This window comes from Rhinoraja longicauda, chromosome 26 (assembly GCF_053455715.1).
Source record: "Rhinoraja longicauda isolate Sanriku21f chromosome 26, sRhiLon1.1, whole genome shotgun sequence".
Taxonomy (NCBI): domain Eukaryota; kingdom Metazoa; phylum Chordata; class Chondrichthyes; order Rajiformes; family Arhynchobatidae; genus Rhinoraja; species Rhinoraja longicauda.
The window spans coordinates 27,794,472-27,812,846 of NC_135978.1; the positions used below are offsets into that span (position 1 = coordinate 27,794,472).

Genomic DNA, 18,375 nt, shown 5'->3' on the forward strand with positions numbered 1-18,375 from the left:
GACTCAGAACTGTTTCAGGTTTTAAGCTGTATTTACCACCTTGAACCAAAGGAACAAACCATCTGTTGTGGATCCAGCAAAATCTCATGGTTCAAGACTGTTCAGTGGGACCTGGTGAGTTAAGATGCATTCGCAAAGAAAAATTGTTTATTGCACAAAGAAAATGGACTAAACTGCACAAGCTATGGATTCTAGATAAAATTTGTGCCCAACTTTTCATCAGATGCCAAGATCTTTGTATCCGATCCCCATGAACACCCTTCTTTTTATTAATCCACGGTGGGCTGTCATGTCTTCAGCTGCCCAACTTGCTAATTATAACTGTAGAATGGGGAGTATGGGGAGAAGGCAGGAACGGGGTACTGATTGTGAATGATCAGCCATGATCACATTGAATGGCGGTGCTGGCTCGAAGGGCCAAATGGCCTACTCCTGTGCCTATTGTCTATAGAAAAAAGGAACTGCATAGGCCGGCTTACTAAAAAAGACACAAAGCGCTGGAGTACCTCAGCGAGTCCAGCAGCATCCCTGGAACATATGGATAGGTAACATTTCGGGTTAGGACCCTTCTTCACAACCGAAACGTCATATGTACATGCAGAGATGCAGCCTGACCCGCTGAGTTACTCCAACACTCCGTGTCTTTTTTTTCCACTGATTACAACTTCCTGCTTTCAATCTTCTGGTTACTCAAAGCCACGCAAAACGCGACTACCTACATCCTAACTCACACCAATTTATATTCACCTATAACACAACCTTGCTGGTCTACTTTGGCTCCCAGTTATGCCTCTATTCTAAAACCATCATCCTTGTTTACCAATTACTGCATGGTGTTGTTCCACTTTCAGTATCATCGCCTCCAACAAGATAATCATCCAAAGACTCTAGATTCCTCTAATCTTGGACTTTAACATTCCCAGATTTGATCATTGTGCCATTGGTAACCATTTTCCCCAAGGTCCGAAGTTCTGGAATTCTCCACACACAACTTTCTCTCGATGTCACTTTCTTCCTCTGATCTCTCTCATCAGGTTTTTGGACATCTTCCCCAATTTCTCTTTCTTTGGATTGGAATCAAATTTTGTATTTAGAGATGCAGCCACCAAGTCCATGCCGACAACCAATCACCCCATTCACACTAATTCTATGTTATCCCACTTTCTCATCCACTCCCGACACACAAGGGACAACTCACAGACGCCAGTTAACCTACAAACCTGCACTTCTTTGGGATATAGGAGGTAACTGCAGCAACCTGGAAGAAACCCACACTGTCACAGGGAGAACATGAAAACTCCACACAGACAGCACCCAAGGTCAGGAATTAACCCAGGTCTCTGGCACGATGAGGCAGCGGCTCTACTGTGCCACCCTTTGATAATATTCCTATAAAGTAGCATGAAAAACTATTGCTACCTTAAAATGTGCAATACCTGTCGTCCTCAGGTTACAAACGCCCAACTGATGTATAGCCCGGACAAATGAACAAACATTTGGGAGACCAGTGAGATGGATTTGCCAACTGCTGAAGGCATCTTTTGCTGTGTGGGAACTCAGTTCACAGCAATATCTCAAAGGTAGAGCTAAAACCATGGTTTAAATACACATTACCCTTGGTTAGCCAATGTCTTTATTAAATATATTTCCAGGCACCCACATTTCTGACTGGTGAACTGTTGGGGTTACAAACAATTCTCAGTATCAGAACCTTGACATAACCTAGGGAGGACATGTACAAATACAATCTACTATGAAAAGAAAAACAGGTATGTTCTGAAAGTGACAATGTATGACAGATAAAACTAGTGAGCTCATGGAATGGAAGGAATCATGGAAAGTGACAATGTATGATACAAAAAACTAGTGAGCACATGGAATGGAAGGAATCATCGAGAGTCATACAGCACTCAACCAGGCTCTTCAGCCCAAATCATCCACGCCAACCAACATGCCCTATCTAAGTTAGTCCCATTTACCCACATTTTGCTCATATCCCTCTAAAGCTTTCCTATCCATGTAGCTGTCCATGTGTCTTAAATATTGTTACTGTTGGAGATTCATTAATATAAACGCCAGCGGGAAATCATCATTGGAAGACAGTGATTAGTACCACAGTTATCCGTGCACCTACGCTGTTTGTTATACGCGTCGGCCATTTCAATGTCATTGTCGGAGGCATGACCAACAATAATGCACATGGCATGAAGATTGGTTGTATTGTTTTATAGCAAGGATAGGCTTTGGTTATCGAATGCTGTGAGTGAGTTAGTGAAGTTGAGCAGAAATTGCCTGATGGAATTTTGTTCAAGAGCATTTCTCAAGACTACTTGCTGCAGTTTTACAGGTGAAAAATGCGATGTGATACATTTTTACAGGACTAACCAAACTAACTCAATGACTGTGACTAATCCAGGGACGATTGAAACATAGAGTGCTTTGTTGCACATGTACAGGGATACCTGAAGGGAATAGAACAGGCTGATTACGGAGGCACTGTAGATACTTAACTTCTTTAGATTGGGGAGAGAATGCAAGAGCAAGGATATTATGGCACAACAACATAAAACTATGTTAGGCCACAGGTGAACTACTATGGATCATTCCAGTCACAGTAAAGGAAGGAACGATAGTACTGGAGGGGAAGTAGAACAAATTCACCACAATGTTGCCTGGGATGGAGTATTTCAGTCATGAGCAGAGGCTGCAGAGGCTGGGTTTGTTTTGCTTGGTGTGCCTATTGTGAACAAAATTATGAGGGCCATGAATAGGGTAAATAACAAGAAAATTACCCCCTCAGCAGAGGTGCCCATAACAAGAAGGCAGAGAGAGGTTTAAAATAGCAAATGGGACATTTAGAAGCAAAGCCAATATTTTTTTACCTATCAGAGAGTGGTTAAAATCTGGAACACACTGCCTAGAAATGATTATCTCCAGGAGATAGAGACACAATTTAAGTATTAGTGGATTAGTACTTGAAATACCTTAGTACAGAAGAGCAAGGGCTGAGTGTTATAAAATTGAATTATAACAGGCAAGTATTTAGAGTCAAAGTCAGAGAGTCATACAGCTTGGAAACAGGCCCTTTGGCCCAACTTATCCATGCCGACCAAGATGCCCGATCTGCACTAGTCCTACCTGCCAATGTTTGGCCAGTATCCTCTAAACCTTGCCTATCTATGTTCCTGTCCAAATGTCTTTTAAAGGCTAAAAATTAATCAAACTGGAAAATAGCTGATTGAAGGAAATAAGACAAAAAGATTGCAATATTAACTGTCTGACTTAAACATTAACCAGCAAAAGCAGCTTTAGGCACTTGTATGACTTCTAATTTAAGAGTAAGCCAAATTATTGTCCTTTTTCAAGACAATCCCAAATGTATTTGTAGATTATACCGAGACAAGTAACAAAACATAAATTTAGAGCCACAAAATTAAGCTACATTTTTTAAGTCATCAATAGCAAATTCTAAAGAACACACATATTAATTTATTGACATGGAATACATATTACTCCTCTTGATCCAAAGTTGTAAATTAGATCTGTCTTGATCACTGTCTTGTATCCAGGAAACTTAAGGGCTATTATACAAAACTGAAAACTAGCTTGCTTATATGCAATTTAGTTGACAAAATGAAGTTGTGCTTACCTAAGAAAACTAAAAGACAACGATCACGTGGGTTTGTAAATTAATTGGCCTCGATAAAATTGCACCTAATGCCCGAGTAGTGGATGCGAAAGTGGGATAACATAGAACTAGTGTGAATGAATGATCAATGGTCGGCGTGGACTTGGTGGGCCAAAGGGCCTGGTTCAATGCTGTTTTTTTCATTCATTAGAATGGCCTCGTGGCTTATAATCTGCATGGAGCAGGTTTGCGATGTTCCTGTTCTTGTCATCAGAATTAACACTCATTTTGTTGACCAAAACCTTGGACTTGGGTTCAAAATAGTACTTCCAAAATGCACTCGCTGAACATGGAACAATGCACAGTAACGCAAGAAAGCGACACAAATACATTTAAGACCAGCGAGCTGCAGTACCCGATAAATAAAACGGAGATGTGCGAGACATCCATTAAAATGGGGAAAAAAAGCAACACTGACAGAATAATTTAAGTCACAAGCAAATTACAGTCAGCTAAATCACGAGGGAGCCATTTATGATTTAGCTCTGCTTCAAAGTATTCCGAAAATCTTGCTTTTAGTTTTCAACGAGAATAGCGTTTCAAGTTAAGCAACAATACAAAATAATTTTCTCATTAAAAGTGTCAATTTTATTTTAACAGCGTTTCTATACAGAAGTAAGCAACAACAAAAAATCGATTAAGTACAAAGTAAATGCTTAATAGATCAAAGTTAGTGTTTGTTGCTTGACTTAGTTACACCAAGCACAAGGTTGCTGAAGCCAAAATAATTAGAGAGGAACATACTCATGACTTCGGGCTGCCCTAAAGATTGATTAATAACTTCCCTGGGCAAACTTCACAAGGTAGTTTTTCAAATTGTTGCAACGGTCGATGAAGCTATTGCAAAGGTTTTCAAATTGTTGAAAAGGTTTTCAAAAAGTTTTTCAAATAGTTGCGAAAATTAAACAAGAAGATGGGGCATTCTATATTTAAATTCCATACCATTTAATATCCATCACTTGGTAACCTACTCGGTTACCCCACCACCCCCAATAAATGTGGAAGGAAGGAACTGCAGATGTTGTTTACGCCGAAGAGGGACACAAAATGCTGGGGTAACTCAGCGAGGCAGGCCTGGAGAGAAGGAATGGGTGATGTTTTGGGTCCAAACATCGCCCATTCCTTCTCTCCAGAGATGCTGCCTGTCCCGCTGAGTTACTCCAGCATTTTTGTGTCTACCCCCAATAAATGGATATATAATATAAGAAAATAACTGCAGATGCTGGTACAAATCAAAGGTATCTATTCACAAAATGCTGGAGTAACTCAGCAGGTCAGGCAGCATCTCGGGAGAGAAGGAATGGGTGACGTTTCGTGTCGAGACCCTTCTTCAGACTGATGCATCTTCAGACCCAATAAATGGATGCATGGCTTTTTGTGATTACACATTGGGGCAAGGATTAATTTTGCTTCAACAATAATACTTGGATTTTGTTTTGTAGGGCGATAGGTTTGCAAGCAAAATATTCTATACAGATATTATTGATTTGTCATGGACCGAAGTAGGGAGGGTAGCCAGACTCTTTTAGTTCCAAATGATTTTTGTTTCTGCTCCAGGATCCAATTCCTTCCGACTGTGGTTTGATAAATTATTACTTGACTGTGAATAAAAGGCATTGATTGCAAGAGGCACATTTCCTGTCTGACCTCTGTTCAAGCAATTTTCTTGTGCTAAACATTGAACACACAAAGGTTAAGCAAATAATTTCAGACAAAATGCACTCGAACTTTGCAACACTATGATGGTAAAAGATTATTCACCAGAAGAGAGGTTTCGCATAGATTCCCCCCCCCCCCCCTCTAATTTCCCTTGAAATGTGGATAACACAAGTTGAGCATTAAATTGAACTACTTAATGAATGCTAAGTATCACTTTAATCTAGGCCAATTAGTGGGCGACAGGCTTTTTGCCACGGAAGGACACAATGAAGTCAAGTTTTCATCTTTTAGTTTTTCTGCTGAGGCAAGGCTGAGTCATTTTTAAAAAAACACATCAATCTGGCAATCTGCCAAATTGAGTTGTGAATGTTTGATGACCAGATCATTGATTTGGTTCTGCAGAAAGATGTTCGTCTGTATAGTACAGTTCATACTTTCAAGATACCTGCAGGTGTAGAAAGTAAGAAACTTCCAAACATATTCACTGGTTTAATATGGGAAACACAGGAGCCAATTTGCACAAACCTAGGACAGACAAAACAGCAATGTAACAATGACCGGATGATCAGTTTTACGTCACTGTTTTATGAATGTTCATCAGGATACTGGGATGATCTCCCAGGAAGAGTTCTTATCTTAAATAAGAGCAGCGCGGTAGCGCAGCAGTAGAGTTGTTGCCTTCGAGACTCGGGTACGATCCTGACTAAAGGTTCTGTCTGTACAGAGTTTGTACGTTCTCACCATGACTGCATGAGTTGTCTCTGGGTACTCCGGTTTCCTCCAAGACTCTAAAGAAGCACAGGTTTATAGATCAATGTGTCTTTGGTAAAAATGATATATTACCCCGAGTATGTCGGGTAGTGAAAGTGTACGGGGATCGCTGGTCAGCCGAAGGGCCTGTTTCCACGCCGTTTCTCTAAACTAAAGTAAATAGTGTCGTAAAATTATTTTAAGTCCACTTCCGAAGGTCAACAGTTTAACATTTTACCTGCACGACAGCTCTGCTGAGAGAATAATATTTCACTGGAGACTTCGCTGGGATTTCGTGCTTATTCTGAGTGCAAATTGAATTCTGAAGTCTGATCTTCAGACTTGCAGGCAGAGGATCAAGTATTGAGTCATCAGAACATGAAACTCAGCAGTCAGAGATACAGTAATATAGTGGTTAAGCAACATGGCTGGACTTGATCCAGAGACACACAAGGACAAATCCTACCATGGCACAGATACAAAAGGTTTAGAGGGATACGTGCCAAATGCAGGCAGGTGGGACTAGCGTAAATGGAGCATCTTGATCGACAGGGACAAGTTGGGTCGAAGGGCCTGTTTCCATGCTGCCATTCGACTCCATGACAGCTAAGGAATTCAGTAAAAGCTAGTTTCAGAAATGGTGAAACGACCAGATTATCATAAAAAGCCATCTAGTTCACTTGTGTCTGCCAGGCAAGGAAATCTGTCAACCTTACTGGGTCTGCTCTATACTTGATTCCAGGTTCACCAATGTGATTTGCCTTTAAAATAGCCAGATAAGCTGCAGGGGGCCACCTTAGGAAACAAATAACGGCCTCTTTTCCCAGCAATGTTGACCTTCACTATGCAAAATAAACAAAAGTCACAATACAACAAAAATATTTTAGAGTGTGAAGAAGGGTCCTGACCCAAACCATCAAGAAGGCTCTGGACCCGAAACGTCGCCCATTCCTTCTCTCCAGAAGGAATGTCTGTCCTGCTGAGTTACTCCAGCATTTAGTGTCAATCTTCGGTTTTAATCAGCATCTGCAGTTCCTTCCTACACACCACTTTGTAATGTTCTCCATAGATACTGCCTGACCGGGTGAGTTATTCCACCATTTTGTGTCTTTTTTTTGGTAAACCAGCATCTGCAGTTCCTTGTTATTACAAATACTTCCTGCTTCTCATTTAGCAACGCAGAAACATTTTTTTTTTTAACTGATCTTAAATTCTGTCCTTTTTTTAAAAAAGAATAATGTTAAACATACACCAGGAGTCCGAAGAGAAAATAAATACATGAAGCATCAACAGACACCACCATTCACCAACCAATGACCCGAAAGAAAGTGATGTGAACGTGTATTAGGAGCTGCAGTAGGCTGCGCAGATCCTCAGGTTAATGTGTCATGTGACAGTGTAAGAAAATAACTGCAGATGCTGGTACAAATCGAAGGTATTTATTCACAAAATGCTGGAGTAACTCAGCAGGTCAGCAGACCCGAAACGTCACCCATTCCTTCTCTCCCGAGATGCTGCCTGACCTACTCCAGCGTGTCATGTGACAGGATCTCTGGATTTGACTGTAACCTCGAATCACATATCTTCTATCCTGATAATCTTCCGCCCCCTTGTTTATCATGTATCGACCCATCTGTGCTTCACAAACAAAAACTGCTTCCGCTGCGCTTTGAGGACGTTCAAAAACTCATAATCCTCAGCAAAAAAAAGTCATCTCATCCACCTTAAACGTGCGACTCATTTTTCAACAGTGATACCCGGTTGCAGGTCCTCCCAAACCAGAAACATCATCTCAGAGTTGAGGGGGGAGGTAGAGGGACAGGTGTTGCATCTCCTGGGGTTGCAGGGGAAAGTACCTGGTTTGGGTGGGAAGGATCGAGTTGACCAGTGAGTTGCGGGGGAAACAGTCCCTGCGGAAAGCGATAAGGGGTGAAGATGGGAAGATGTGGCTAGCGGTGGGATCCCGTTGGAGGTGGCATAAATGTCAGAGGATTATGTGCTGTGTGCGATGGATGGTGGTGCGGAAGGCGAGGACAAGGGGGACTCTGTCCCTGTTACGAATGGGGGGAGGGGGAGCAAGAGTGGAGATGTGGGATAACGAGGAGAGCCTAGTGAGGGCCTCATCTATAATGGAAGAGGGGAACCCCTGTTCCCTAAAGAATGAGGACATCTCGGATGGTCTAGTGTGGAACACCTCATATTGGGCACAGATGCGGCGTACACGGAGGAATTGGGAGGAGGGGATTGAGTCTTTACAGGAAGTGTCATCTCGATAGCTGTGGTAGTCAGGGGGTTTATAATAGACTAGACCAAGTGGACCCGTTGGGCCCAAACCTCTCCTGCATTGGTGCAGCACCCTTGCCTCTCCCCCACCCCTCCCTCCCCCTCCCTCACTCCCCCCCACTCCATCCCCCTCAACCCCCCTTATCCTCCCTCCTCCCCCTCCCTCGGAGATAGATTTAAACTTTAAAATGTGAATAACTTTAAAAATATAACACCGATTTCAGTGAAACTTCTTCCATTAGCACCAAAGGTGAGTAAGGTGGGTCTAAAATTGTCGCGCTATCGTGTACCGTTTTGGCTGTAGTTCAGGAACAAACAAACAAACAAACGAGAGTTTTAGTATATAGATGTCAATTGATAGTCTGTCTCCTGTGGTGGAGACGGTGAGATCAAAAAATGGTGGGGAGATGTCAGAGGTGGTCCAAGTGAATTTGAGTGCAGGATGGAAATTAGTAGTAAAGTTAATGAAGTCTGCGAGTTCTGCATGGGTGCAGGAGGTAGTACTGATGCAAACATCAATGTAGCAGAGGTAGAGTTAGGGGATAGGGCCAGTGTACGTCTGAAACAGTGATTGTTCGACGTACCCTACAAAGAGGCAGGCATAGCTAGTGCCCATAGCCATGCCTTGGATTTGGAGGAAGTGGGAGGAGTCGAAGGAAAAGATGTTAAGGCTAAGGACCAGCTCTGCTAGGCGGAGGAGTGTGTTAGTAAACAAAAATTGGCTGGTTCTGTGGGCAAGGAAAAAATGGAGGGCTTTAATTTAGTGGTGGAAATTAATTCAGTGGGACATGAACAAGCAGAAACAATGGGTCTGCCAGGGCAGTTGTGTTTGTAGATTTTGGGAAGAAGACAAAATCGGGCCGTGCGGGACTGGGAAACGATAAGGTTGGAGGCTTTGGAGGGCAGAGAGCCGGAAGTAATGAAATCTGAAATGGTGTGTGAGATTAAGGCCCGCTGCTCGTCTGTGGGATAAGGATAAGTAGGAGGTGTCTGAGTTGTTGCCTGGCCTCAGCGCGCCAGACTACCACGGCACCTCCCTTGCCGGCAGGTTTGATGATAGTGTCTGGGTTGCTGCAGAGTGAGCGGAGGGCTGTACGTACAGAAGGGGGAGAGTTTAAAGCAGGGAAGGGTAGTGGAAAAGTTGAAACGGTTGATGTCACGCTGGCAGTTGGAAATAAAACGGGTAGAGGGCCATCAAGGGGAGTTCAAGAAGGGGGTTGCAGAACTCACTAACTTCATGAAGTTTGCGACTAATTTCCATCCTGCACTCAAATTCACTTGGACCATCTCCGACATCTCCCTACCATTTCTTGATCTCACCGTCTCCATCACAGAAGACAATCTATCAACTGACATCTATTGTTAACCCACTGACTCCCATAGCTATATAAACTACACTTCTACCCACCGAGCCTCCTGTAAAGACTCTATCCCCTACTCCCAATTCCTCCATCTACACCACACCTGCGTCCAAGATGAGGTGTTCCATATCAGGTCATCGGAGATGTCCTCATTCTTTCGGGAACAGGGGTTCCCCTCTTCCATTATAGATGAGGCTCTCACTGGGATCTCCTCGATATCCCGCAGCACTGCTCTTGCTCCCCCTCCTCCCCATTCATTGAAGGAGCAGAGTCTCCCTTGTCCTCAACTCCCACCCCATCAGCCGTCGTATACAGCACATAATCTCCCCCCCCCCCCCAGCCACAGCTTCCCATCTCTACCCCTTTCCGCAGAGATCGTTCCCTCCACAACTCCCTGGTCAACACGTCCCTTCCCACCCCAACTACCTCCAGGTATTTTCCCCTTCCCCAAACCTCATCTACTGTATCCACTGTTCCAGGTGTAGTCTCCTATATATCAGTGAGACCAAGCGCAGGCTCGGCGATCGTTTCACTGAACACCGCCGCTCCGTCCGCCTAAACCTACCTGATCTCACCGGTTGCTAAACACTTGAACTCCTCCTACCATTCCCACACTGACCTTTCTGTCCTGGGCCTCCTCCATTGTCAGAGCGAGGCCCATCGCAAATTGGAGGTACAGCGCCTCATATGTCACTTGGGCAGCTTACACTTCAGCATTATGAACATTAACTTCAAGTAACCCTTGCTTTCCCTCTCTCTCCATCCTTTCCCCTTCCCAGTTCTCCGACCAGTCTTACTGTCTACACCTACATTTTATGTTTGCTTTGTTGTTACCTTCTCCCAACTAACAATGATCTATTCTACGTGTCCCTTGATCTCCATTCCCTTTGCCCTGTTTTCACACCTGACACTTCCTTATCTTTACACTTCCTTATCTATGTACCTCCCACTCCCGACATCAGTCTGAAGAAGGGTCTCGACCCGAAATGTCACCCATTCCTTCTCTCAGAGATGCTGCCTATCCCGCTGAGTTACTCCAGCATTTTGTGTCTATCCTCGATTTAAACCAGCACCTGCAGTTCCTTCCTACACTAGATATTCAAGATATTGGTCCAGTTAATCTTTTCTGAACTGATTACAATGCATTTCCATCCTTGCTTGAATAAGTATATTAATACTGTTCACAGTGCTGCAAAAGAGGTTTCATCAATGTCCCATATAATGGAAGCCTAACCTCCCTACTTTCATATTCAATTCCCCTCGCAATAAATTATACAAAACATTCTGTTCCTTATTGGTCGCTGTACCAATATTAGCCTTTGAGTGATCAGCACGAGGATACACAAATATCGTTCCATTATAGAGCTCTAATCTCTCATTATATAGATATTTTCCTTCGTTTGCATTTTTCTTATCAAAATGATTCATTTCAGGTTTTCCAAAATTACAATCGATTAGCCAGATCTTTGCCCACTTGTTTAATTCAGATACATCTGGTTGTACTCCCATTATGCCCTCATCACAACTAAATCTCCTACTTATCTTTGTGTTGTCAACAAATTTAGCAACCATAGAACCGTACAGCACAAGAACAGGCCCTTTGCTTCACCTCTGACGAAGGGTCTCGACCCAAAACTTCACCCATTCCTTCTCTCCAGAGATGCTGCCTGACCCGTTGAGTTACTCCAGCATTTTGTTTACCTTTGGTTCACAATGTCTGTGCCGAACATGATGTTAAGACTATCACATCTAGCTGCACATAACCCTTCATTCCTTGCATATCCATATGCTTATCCACATGTCTTCTTAATGCCACTAATTTCAACCACCACCCCTGGCAGCGGGTTACAGATACTCACCACCCTCTGTAGAAAATTTGCCCCACGCATCTCCTTTAAACTTAGCCCCTCTACTTGTTAAGCTATGCCCTCCACTATTTGATTTTATCAACCTGGGAAAAAGATTCTGACTGTCTATGCGATCAATACCCCTCATAATTTTAACCTCCATCAGGTCTCCCCACAACTTGCACAGTAGTGCAACAGTAGAGTTGCTGCCTTACAGCACCAGAGACCTGTGTTCGAACTGGACAACGGGTGCTGTCTGTACAGAGTTTGTACGTTCTTAAGGATAGCGGAGTCAGGGGGTATGTGGAGAAGGCAGGAACGGGGTACTGATTGAGAATGATAAGCCATGATCACATTGAATGGCGGTGCTGGCTCAAAGGGCCGAATGGCCTCCTCCTGTACCTATTGCCTATTGTTCTCCTGTGACCACACAAGTTTTCTCCGGATGCTCCGGTCTCCTCCCACATTTCAAAGACGTGCAGGTTTATAAGTTAATTAGGGTCTGTAAATTGTCCCTCGTGTGTTGGACAGAACTAATGTATGGGTGATCGTGGTCGGTGCAGTCGCCAGTGGGTCGAAGGGCCAATTTCCACACTGTATCTCTAATAAACCTCCAGCGTTCCAGGGAAAACCTTCCAACCTCTCCCTGTCGTTTAAAACCCCCTAATCCCAGTATCATTCTGGTAAACCTCCTCTGCGCGTTTTCCAAAGCTTCAACATCCTTCCTGTAAAGGGACGACCAGAACTGCACATAATACTCCAAACAAATAGCTATGGTGCCTTCTTTGTAGTCACTTATGTAAATTGTAAGTGACCGAATCTCCAACTCTAACCCCATGAACACATCTGTTACATCTCACCAACCAGAAAAATACCTATTTCCATGTTCACTCTATTTCCTATTAACGCACTCATCTAGTATCCACACCAATACTTTATACTCCATACTACAAGCTTTCTTTTCCAAAATATCTTTTCATGCAGCATCTTATTAAATGCCTTACGAAAAGTCAAAGTATAAATGGCCATTTCTTAGTTTCCCTTTTCAACAGCACACTATTCTTACAGAACATAAAACATTACATTCAAACCTCCCAACATTTGATTTTACAAATTCATAATTTTGATTATGAATTTGATTATGTAGCGTTGCGCTACATTCATGTGTGAAAAACGATTATTATTTCCAACAGTCTGGAGTTCTTGGACTAAATGTACAATGTCAGGCCTATCATGAATATATTCTACTATTTATAGAAAGGTTATTGAACAGAGAAACTTTTTGCAACAAAAAGAAAAAATTGTTTTGGTTTGTTTTTTCTATTTTGCTTTTTCCTTACACATCGCAATATTCTTGGTATTGAATAAAAGAACAATGGTTATAAAATGTATGACTAAGTTATGAAGAAAGAGTTGATATATGCGACTCGACTAAGCACACGGAAGAACTTGTTGAAGTAAATTCGCACATTAATTGATAATCAGCCCAAAAAGGTGGTAATTGGCTTTTCTGCTGTGTTTTATATTTTAACCCCGTCTTATTTAATTAATATAGTTATATAATCTTGCACTTAAATTTAATATTTACGCATTACAGTTCCACCACTGATTTTCTGGCACTCTTGGCTCCAGAACTTTGCTGGTTTATCCAGCTGGCCAAGGAAGTCGGCTATGGGGATAGATGTGCTGGCTCCAGCTGGACTGGAGTTCCAGAGCCCCAGCCGTAGGTTGCAAATTCAATCCACCGATTAGCCGTGGAAGTCCTGATGAGGTCGAGATTGGCTGCCTTGCCTCGCCTGGGTATGCCACATTTTTGGGGAGACTTCCAGGACAAGGGGGATTTCTCGCAGAACCCCTAGCGACCTCCAGCAGCCGAATTAACAAATTGCAATTACCGACTGTTTTGCTGAAAAATGTGAGGCAAAATCGGAATGGTTGAAATGAAATAAGAAAGCGGAAACTTACCGCCAAATTCGGACGGGTTGGGAGGCCATTACAAGAGCAGGCCCTTTGGACTACAATATCCATGCTGCACACAATGCCAGGTTAAACTAATCTTTTATGCCTGCGAATAACTCCAATGGTCAAACTTGATTTTCTTTTTACAAAACTACATCAACCTGATGAGCTTGTATTTTTCTAAGTTCCCGACTGAAATATCTTCAATGGTATTTTTTTTTCTAACATTTTCTGTATGACTAATGTTAAGCTGATTGGCTTATTGTTTAGAAACAAGGAACCTCAGATGCTGGTTTATACCAAAGATAGACACAAAGTGCTGGAGTAACTCAACGGGTCAGGCAGCATCTCTAGAGAAAAACGATGGGTGGCATTTCGGGTCGGGACTCTTCTTCAGAGTCTGACGAAAGATCCTGCCCAAAACGTCACCCATCCCTTTTCTCCAGAGATGCTGCCTGACCCCCTGAGTTACTCCAGCACTTGGTCTATCTTTGGCTTATTGTTTCCCGTTTTCTATCTCCCTCCCTTTTTGAACATAGGAATAATAATAATAATAATAATAATAATAATAATAAACATTTATTTTATATAGCGCTTTTCCAAGTGCTCAAAGACGCTTTACAAAAACAGTCATGACATAAAAACAAACAGACGAACTATCCTGACGGAGAAGCGGCGAACAAATAGCGCCAGCGTCCTCTCACGTCAGGGTTCCGGCAGTAGACAATAAAGAACACGAGACACACAATTACAATTTTAACACAAACAGCCATCACAGTGATTGCTCCAGGCACACTCTCTCTGTGATGGAAGGCAAAGAAAAGTCTTATCTCCTCGTCTTATCACACGTGTTCGTTTACAATCCTTGAATGCAACTAATTTTAGAAAATTAATACCCACACATAAACAGTTACTTCTTTTAAAGACCCTTGGATGAAGTCCATTGGGGTCCAGAGATTCATCTGGCCACAAACCCTATAATTTGCTGAGAGTCACTTCCCCAGTGACTGTCATATTCCTCAGTTCCTCCCACCTTCTAACCCCCAATTTGCAACTATTTCTGGGATATTACTTATATCCTCTATGGTAAACACCGGCACCAAATTCCTGTTTAGTCCATCTGCAATTTCCTCTCTTTCCTTTATTAATTCCCCAGAATGAGAAAGGACTTGACAGCCGCACTTGAAACCCTGAGGGGTCCTGAAAGGTGGACATGGAGAGGATGTTTCCCCAATTATAATAATTTCTTTTAGACAGATGCACACAGATGCTTTTTTTCTGAAAAAAATCCTAAATCTCTGAACATCTGTCTTTATATTTAACTAGCTTTCGTTTAAATTTGCTCTATTCAATTTTTTTAAATCACCCTTTCCTTTTTTAACTTTCTACTTTACCGACAGGTTGCCCATGTTTGTGCAACTGTACGCATTTCTACCTTTAACTTCTTATAATTATCATTTGTCATTGAAGATCAGCTAAGCTGGAAATCTGAACTGAAGACCCTTCTGCTCAAATCCAGTTTACAATGAACATGTTGCCATTCAGTCAATAATAACAAATATTCTTATAGAAGCAATTTTTAAGTCAATGATCTGACAAACAGCCCGAGTGCAAACTTCTGCGAGCGACAAGGTCAGTAATGAAGTGACTCAATTCAATTTGCTTCATTAATAGATTCGGAAACAACTTTACTCCAACACACAAATTATTTACTTCAACACACAAAAAATAATTTATGTTTGCCAGTGGGATTGAACCGTGCAGATTGTACTGACCTGGTGGAGATACGACTGAAGACAGCATTGAAATTGTTACAACTCAGGGAGAAGAGAACCCCAGAAGCAGAGTTGCGGAGTTGTGCGATGAGCTGGTTTCCTTCACGGGACATGTGGATGAACTGGCAAATTTCTGGCAAGAGCTGTTTGACAAGCATGGTCTCATCCAGCCGCATCGTATCCTTAGGCTGCTACCAGAGACAACAGAAGGTTAAACTGGTGCACATACACTCATCAAAATAACATTTTATAACTGTGAACACACTCATATCAAACTTAGTAATATATTCAGTTTTGATGAGAAAAATCAAATGAATTAGCTCAATCACACAATCATAATTAAACCCAGAACTATAAAGCAAAGCAAGAGCCTAAATAAATGGAACGGGGAAAGAGACGGAAAGAATGGTCAGTGTAGTAAAGAATCATAGGCATACAGCAGAGAAACAGGCCTTTCAGCCCACTTCGCATATGCTGACCAAGTTGCCTCCCACAATTCCAAGGGAACTTAATCAAACAGAAAATGTGGAACGAGATGCCAGTGGAAGTGGGAGAGGCAGGTACATTTGTGACATTTAAAAGACACTTGGACAGATACGTGGATAGGACAGGTTTGAAGGGATATTGGTTTGGCATTGGTAAGTGGGTCTATTTCAGTCAGTCATGGGAGGGGGCACAGTTGCACGGCAGTAGAGTTGCTGCCCTGCAGTGCCAGAGATATGGGTTTGATCCTGACAATGGGTGTTATCTGTACAGAGTTTCTAGATCTCCCTGTGAGCATGTGGGCTTTCTCCATAAATACTCCGGTTTTCCCCACATTGTAAAGATGTGCAGGCAAGTTAATTGGGTTCTGTAAACGGTCCCTAGTGGGTGGGAAACAAACCAGGGATGACATAGAACTGGTGTAGGGGTAATCATTGCTCGGCAAGGACACGGTTGGGCTGAAGGGGCTGTTTCCATGCTGCATCTCAAAAACTGAAACTAAAACCTTGGTTGTGGTGGAAAGACGGGTCGAATGACCCGTTTATATGTTGTGTAGGTCTGCAACTCATATTCACATTGGACATGGCAAGAGAGCTTGGAGAGAGTGCGCATTGGAAGAGTCAAATGTAACGGTAAAAAAAATGGATAGGAATTGCAGCAGTGGAAGAGTTGAAACAGTCAATAATAAAAAAAGTGGACTGTGGCTTCAGTCTTCCCAATATTGAGTGTCAGGGAATTTCTTCTCATCCAGTATGAGATGATAGATCAGTAATCTGATAATTTAAAGAAAGAAGAGACATTGAGAGAGGAGCTGGAAAGTATCGAGACAATTTTGTCAGAGTAAACTAATAACATTTTTGGATAACTTTGCTGAAGATGCAGGAGCCACTAGCTCTGACTTTATGGATAAGAATCAATGAGGAGCATCAGAATTGCCATTTCCCTGGAGTTGATTTTTATGTTTGGTAAAAAAATAATTCTTTAATGTGGATATATTCAAGAGTGCATCCACCAGTGTATCCCTAACAAACTTTGGAAGTCGGTCAATCACAATATATATTAAATATACCATAGAATATTTTAAATGAAGTTCAACATTTTGCTTTGCCTCAGAGCAATTAGAAAACCTTTTGCATTAGATCCCAGAGGTAGACAGAGCAACAGATTGTTTTAAAATTAAATATGCTTAGGCCCCTTCGTCTTTGAGCCCAGATGTAATCCCAACAGAAACTCCAAGACACAGAACAGAATAAGGCAACACCTGCAAAAGACATACTTAGCTAAAAGGGGTAAGCAATTCACGACCATATTAGGAAGACGGCAACATTTCTGTAGACTGGATCTTCACATTTTAACTCAACTGGGTTTTTGTGCAGAGAGCAATGCTTTAAATAAACTGTTAGTTTTCTTGAAAAGCAGTATTTCCAGCGCATCATGCCTTTTCCGATATGATGGAGAAAACAATTAATTTGAATAACCCATGCATTTAAAGGTCACTCTTAAATTAGTTCAACTCTATCCACATTTCCTCTTCCAAAATTGATTTGTGCAGAGCACCATCACAAGAGTACTGCCCTCCAGTAATCCAGCCGAATCAGTCACTCCACATTCAAGCTCGTTGAGTATTAACAGCTTGACTGGGGGCAGGAGACGGAAGCATGAAAATTCCAAATCTTGAGTTGTCACACATGTACAAATTCAAACAGCCATTACAAGTATTTTACCTATCACTTACTGGAGACTGATAGTCATGCCTCTGCTGCCATGCACAATAAACCAATGAATGCCAGAATGAATCCATATGAAGCTCAGGCTTGCGTTGCCATTGCCAGCTAATCTGTCTGAAGCATTTCACACTTACTCGGTTTCGAAACATTAGGTTTCACGTCCCCATTGCCTACTTTCACCTTTTACCAGGTGACAACACCAAGAATATGAAAATTATAACTGATGTGCAGAGGTTTGACACTGTAGATTTCAAAAATAATTCTTATATTCCCTAATTAGAGGCTAATTGAATTTATGACGGTTTTAATTGAATATTGTTGTGAAGCACATTAAAATTTGCTACTTGGCCAGCAAGGGTTAGAAATTACCACAGACTGTTTTCCTTTATCAGACAAAAAGGGATAGAGTTACTCAATGCTCAATTGAGTGGTGTATGCATTAGAGATGGATTTGCAGTTTCACACAACCAATTTAAGCTTGACCGATTACTTTCAGGTACAGAGAAAGTGATGAAGATTTTGGAATGTATTTTAGAAATATAAAAACCTGCAGCAAAATTTTTCCAGGGCACCTGCATTACAGTCAGAGCCAACTTTCTGCCATGGCAATCATTCAATCTTGTGTGGAACTTGGTCATGTTTAGAGATTTTGAGAAGGAAAGTTAGTCGAGATATAGATGAAAAATAACTTTAAAATGTAATATTGAATTTCCTGTATTCTTTTTAAAATATGCTTCTGCAATAAATTAGATAACTAACAAATTACATGAATGGGAGTTCCTCGACCAAGCAGAATCCCACCAACTTGGAGTATTGTGTTCAGTTTTGATCGCCCTGCTATAA

The 18,375-nt window shown here is 42.0% G+C and overlaps 1 protein-coding gene across 7 annotated transcripts in view; it reads right to left on the minus strand.

Annotated features, from left to right (window-relative positions):
- nf1a (neurofibromin 1a) overlaps positions 1-18,375 on the minus strand; it is a 306,791-nt gene that overhangs the window by 247,394 nt on the left and 41,022 nt on the right. For 6 of the 7 annotated variants that reach the window (XR_013548929.1, XM_078422136.1, XM_078422134.1 and 3 more), the window contains exon 4: positions 15,323-15,513. Coding sequence is in view for 6 of the 7 variants with exons in the window: in XM_078422136.1 (XP_078278262.1) it covers positions 15,323-15,513 (191 nt within the window). In the remaining variant the exon portion in view is untranslated. The remainder of the gene's footprint in view (positions 1-15,322; positions 15,514-18,375) is intronic. The other variant, XM_078422133.1, reaches the window with a different exon arrangement.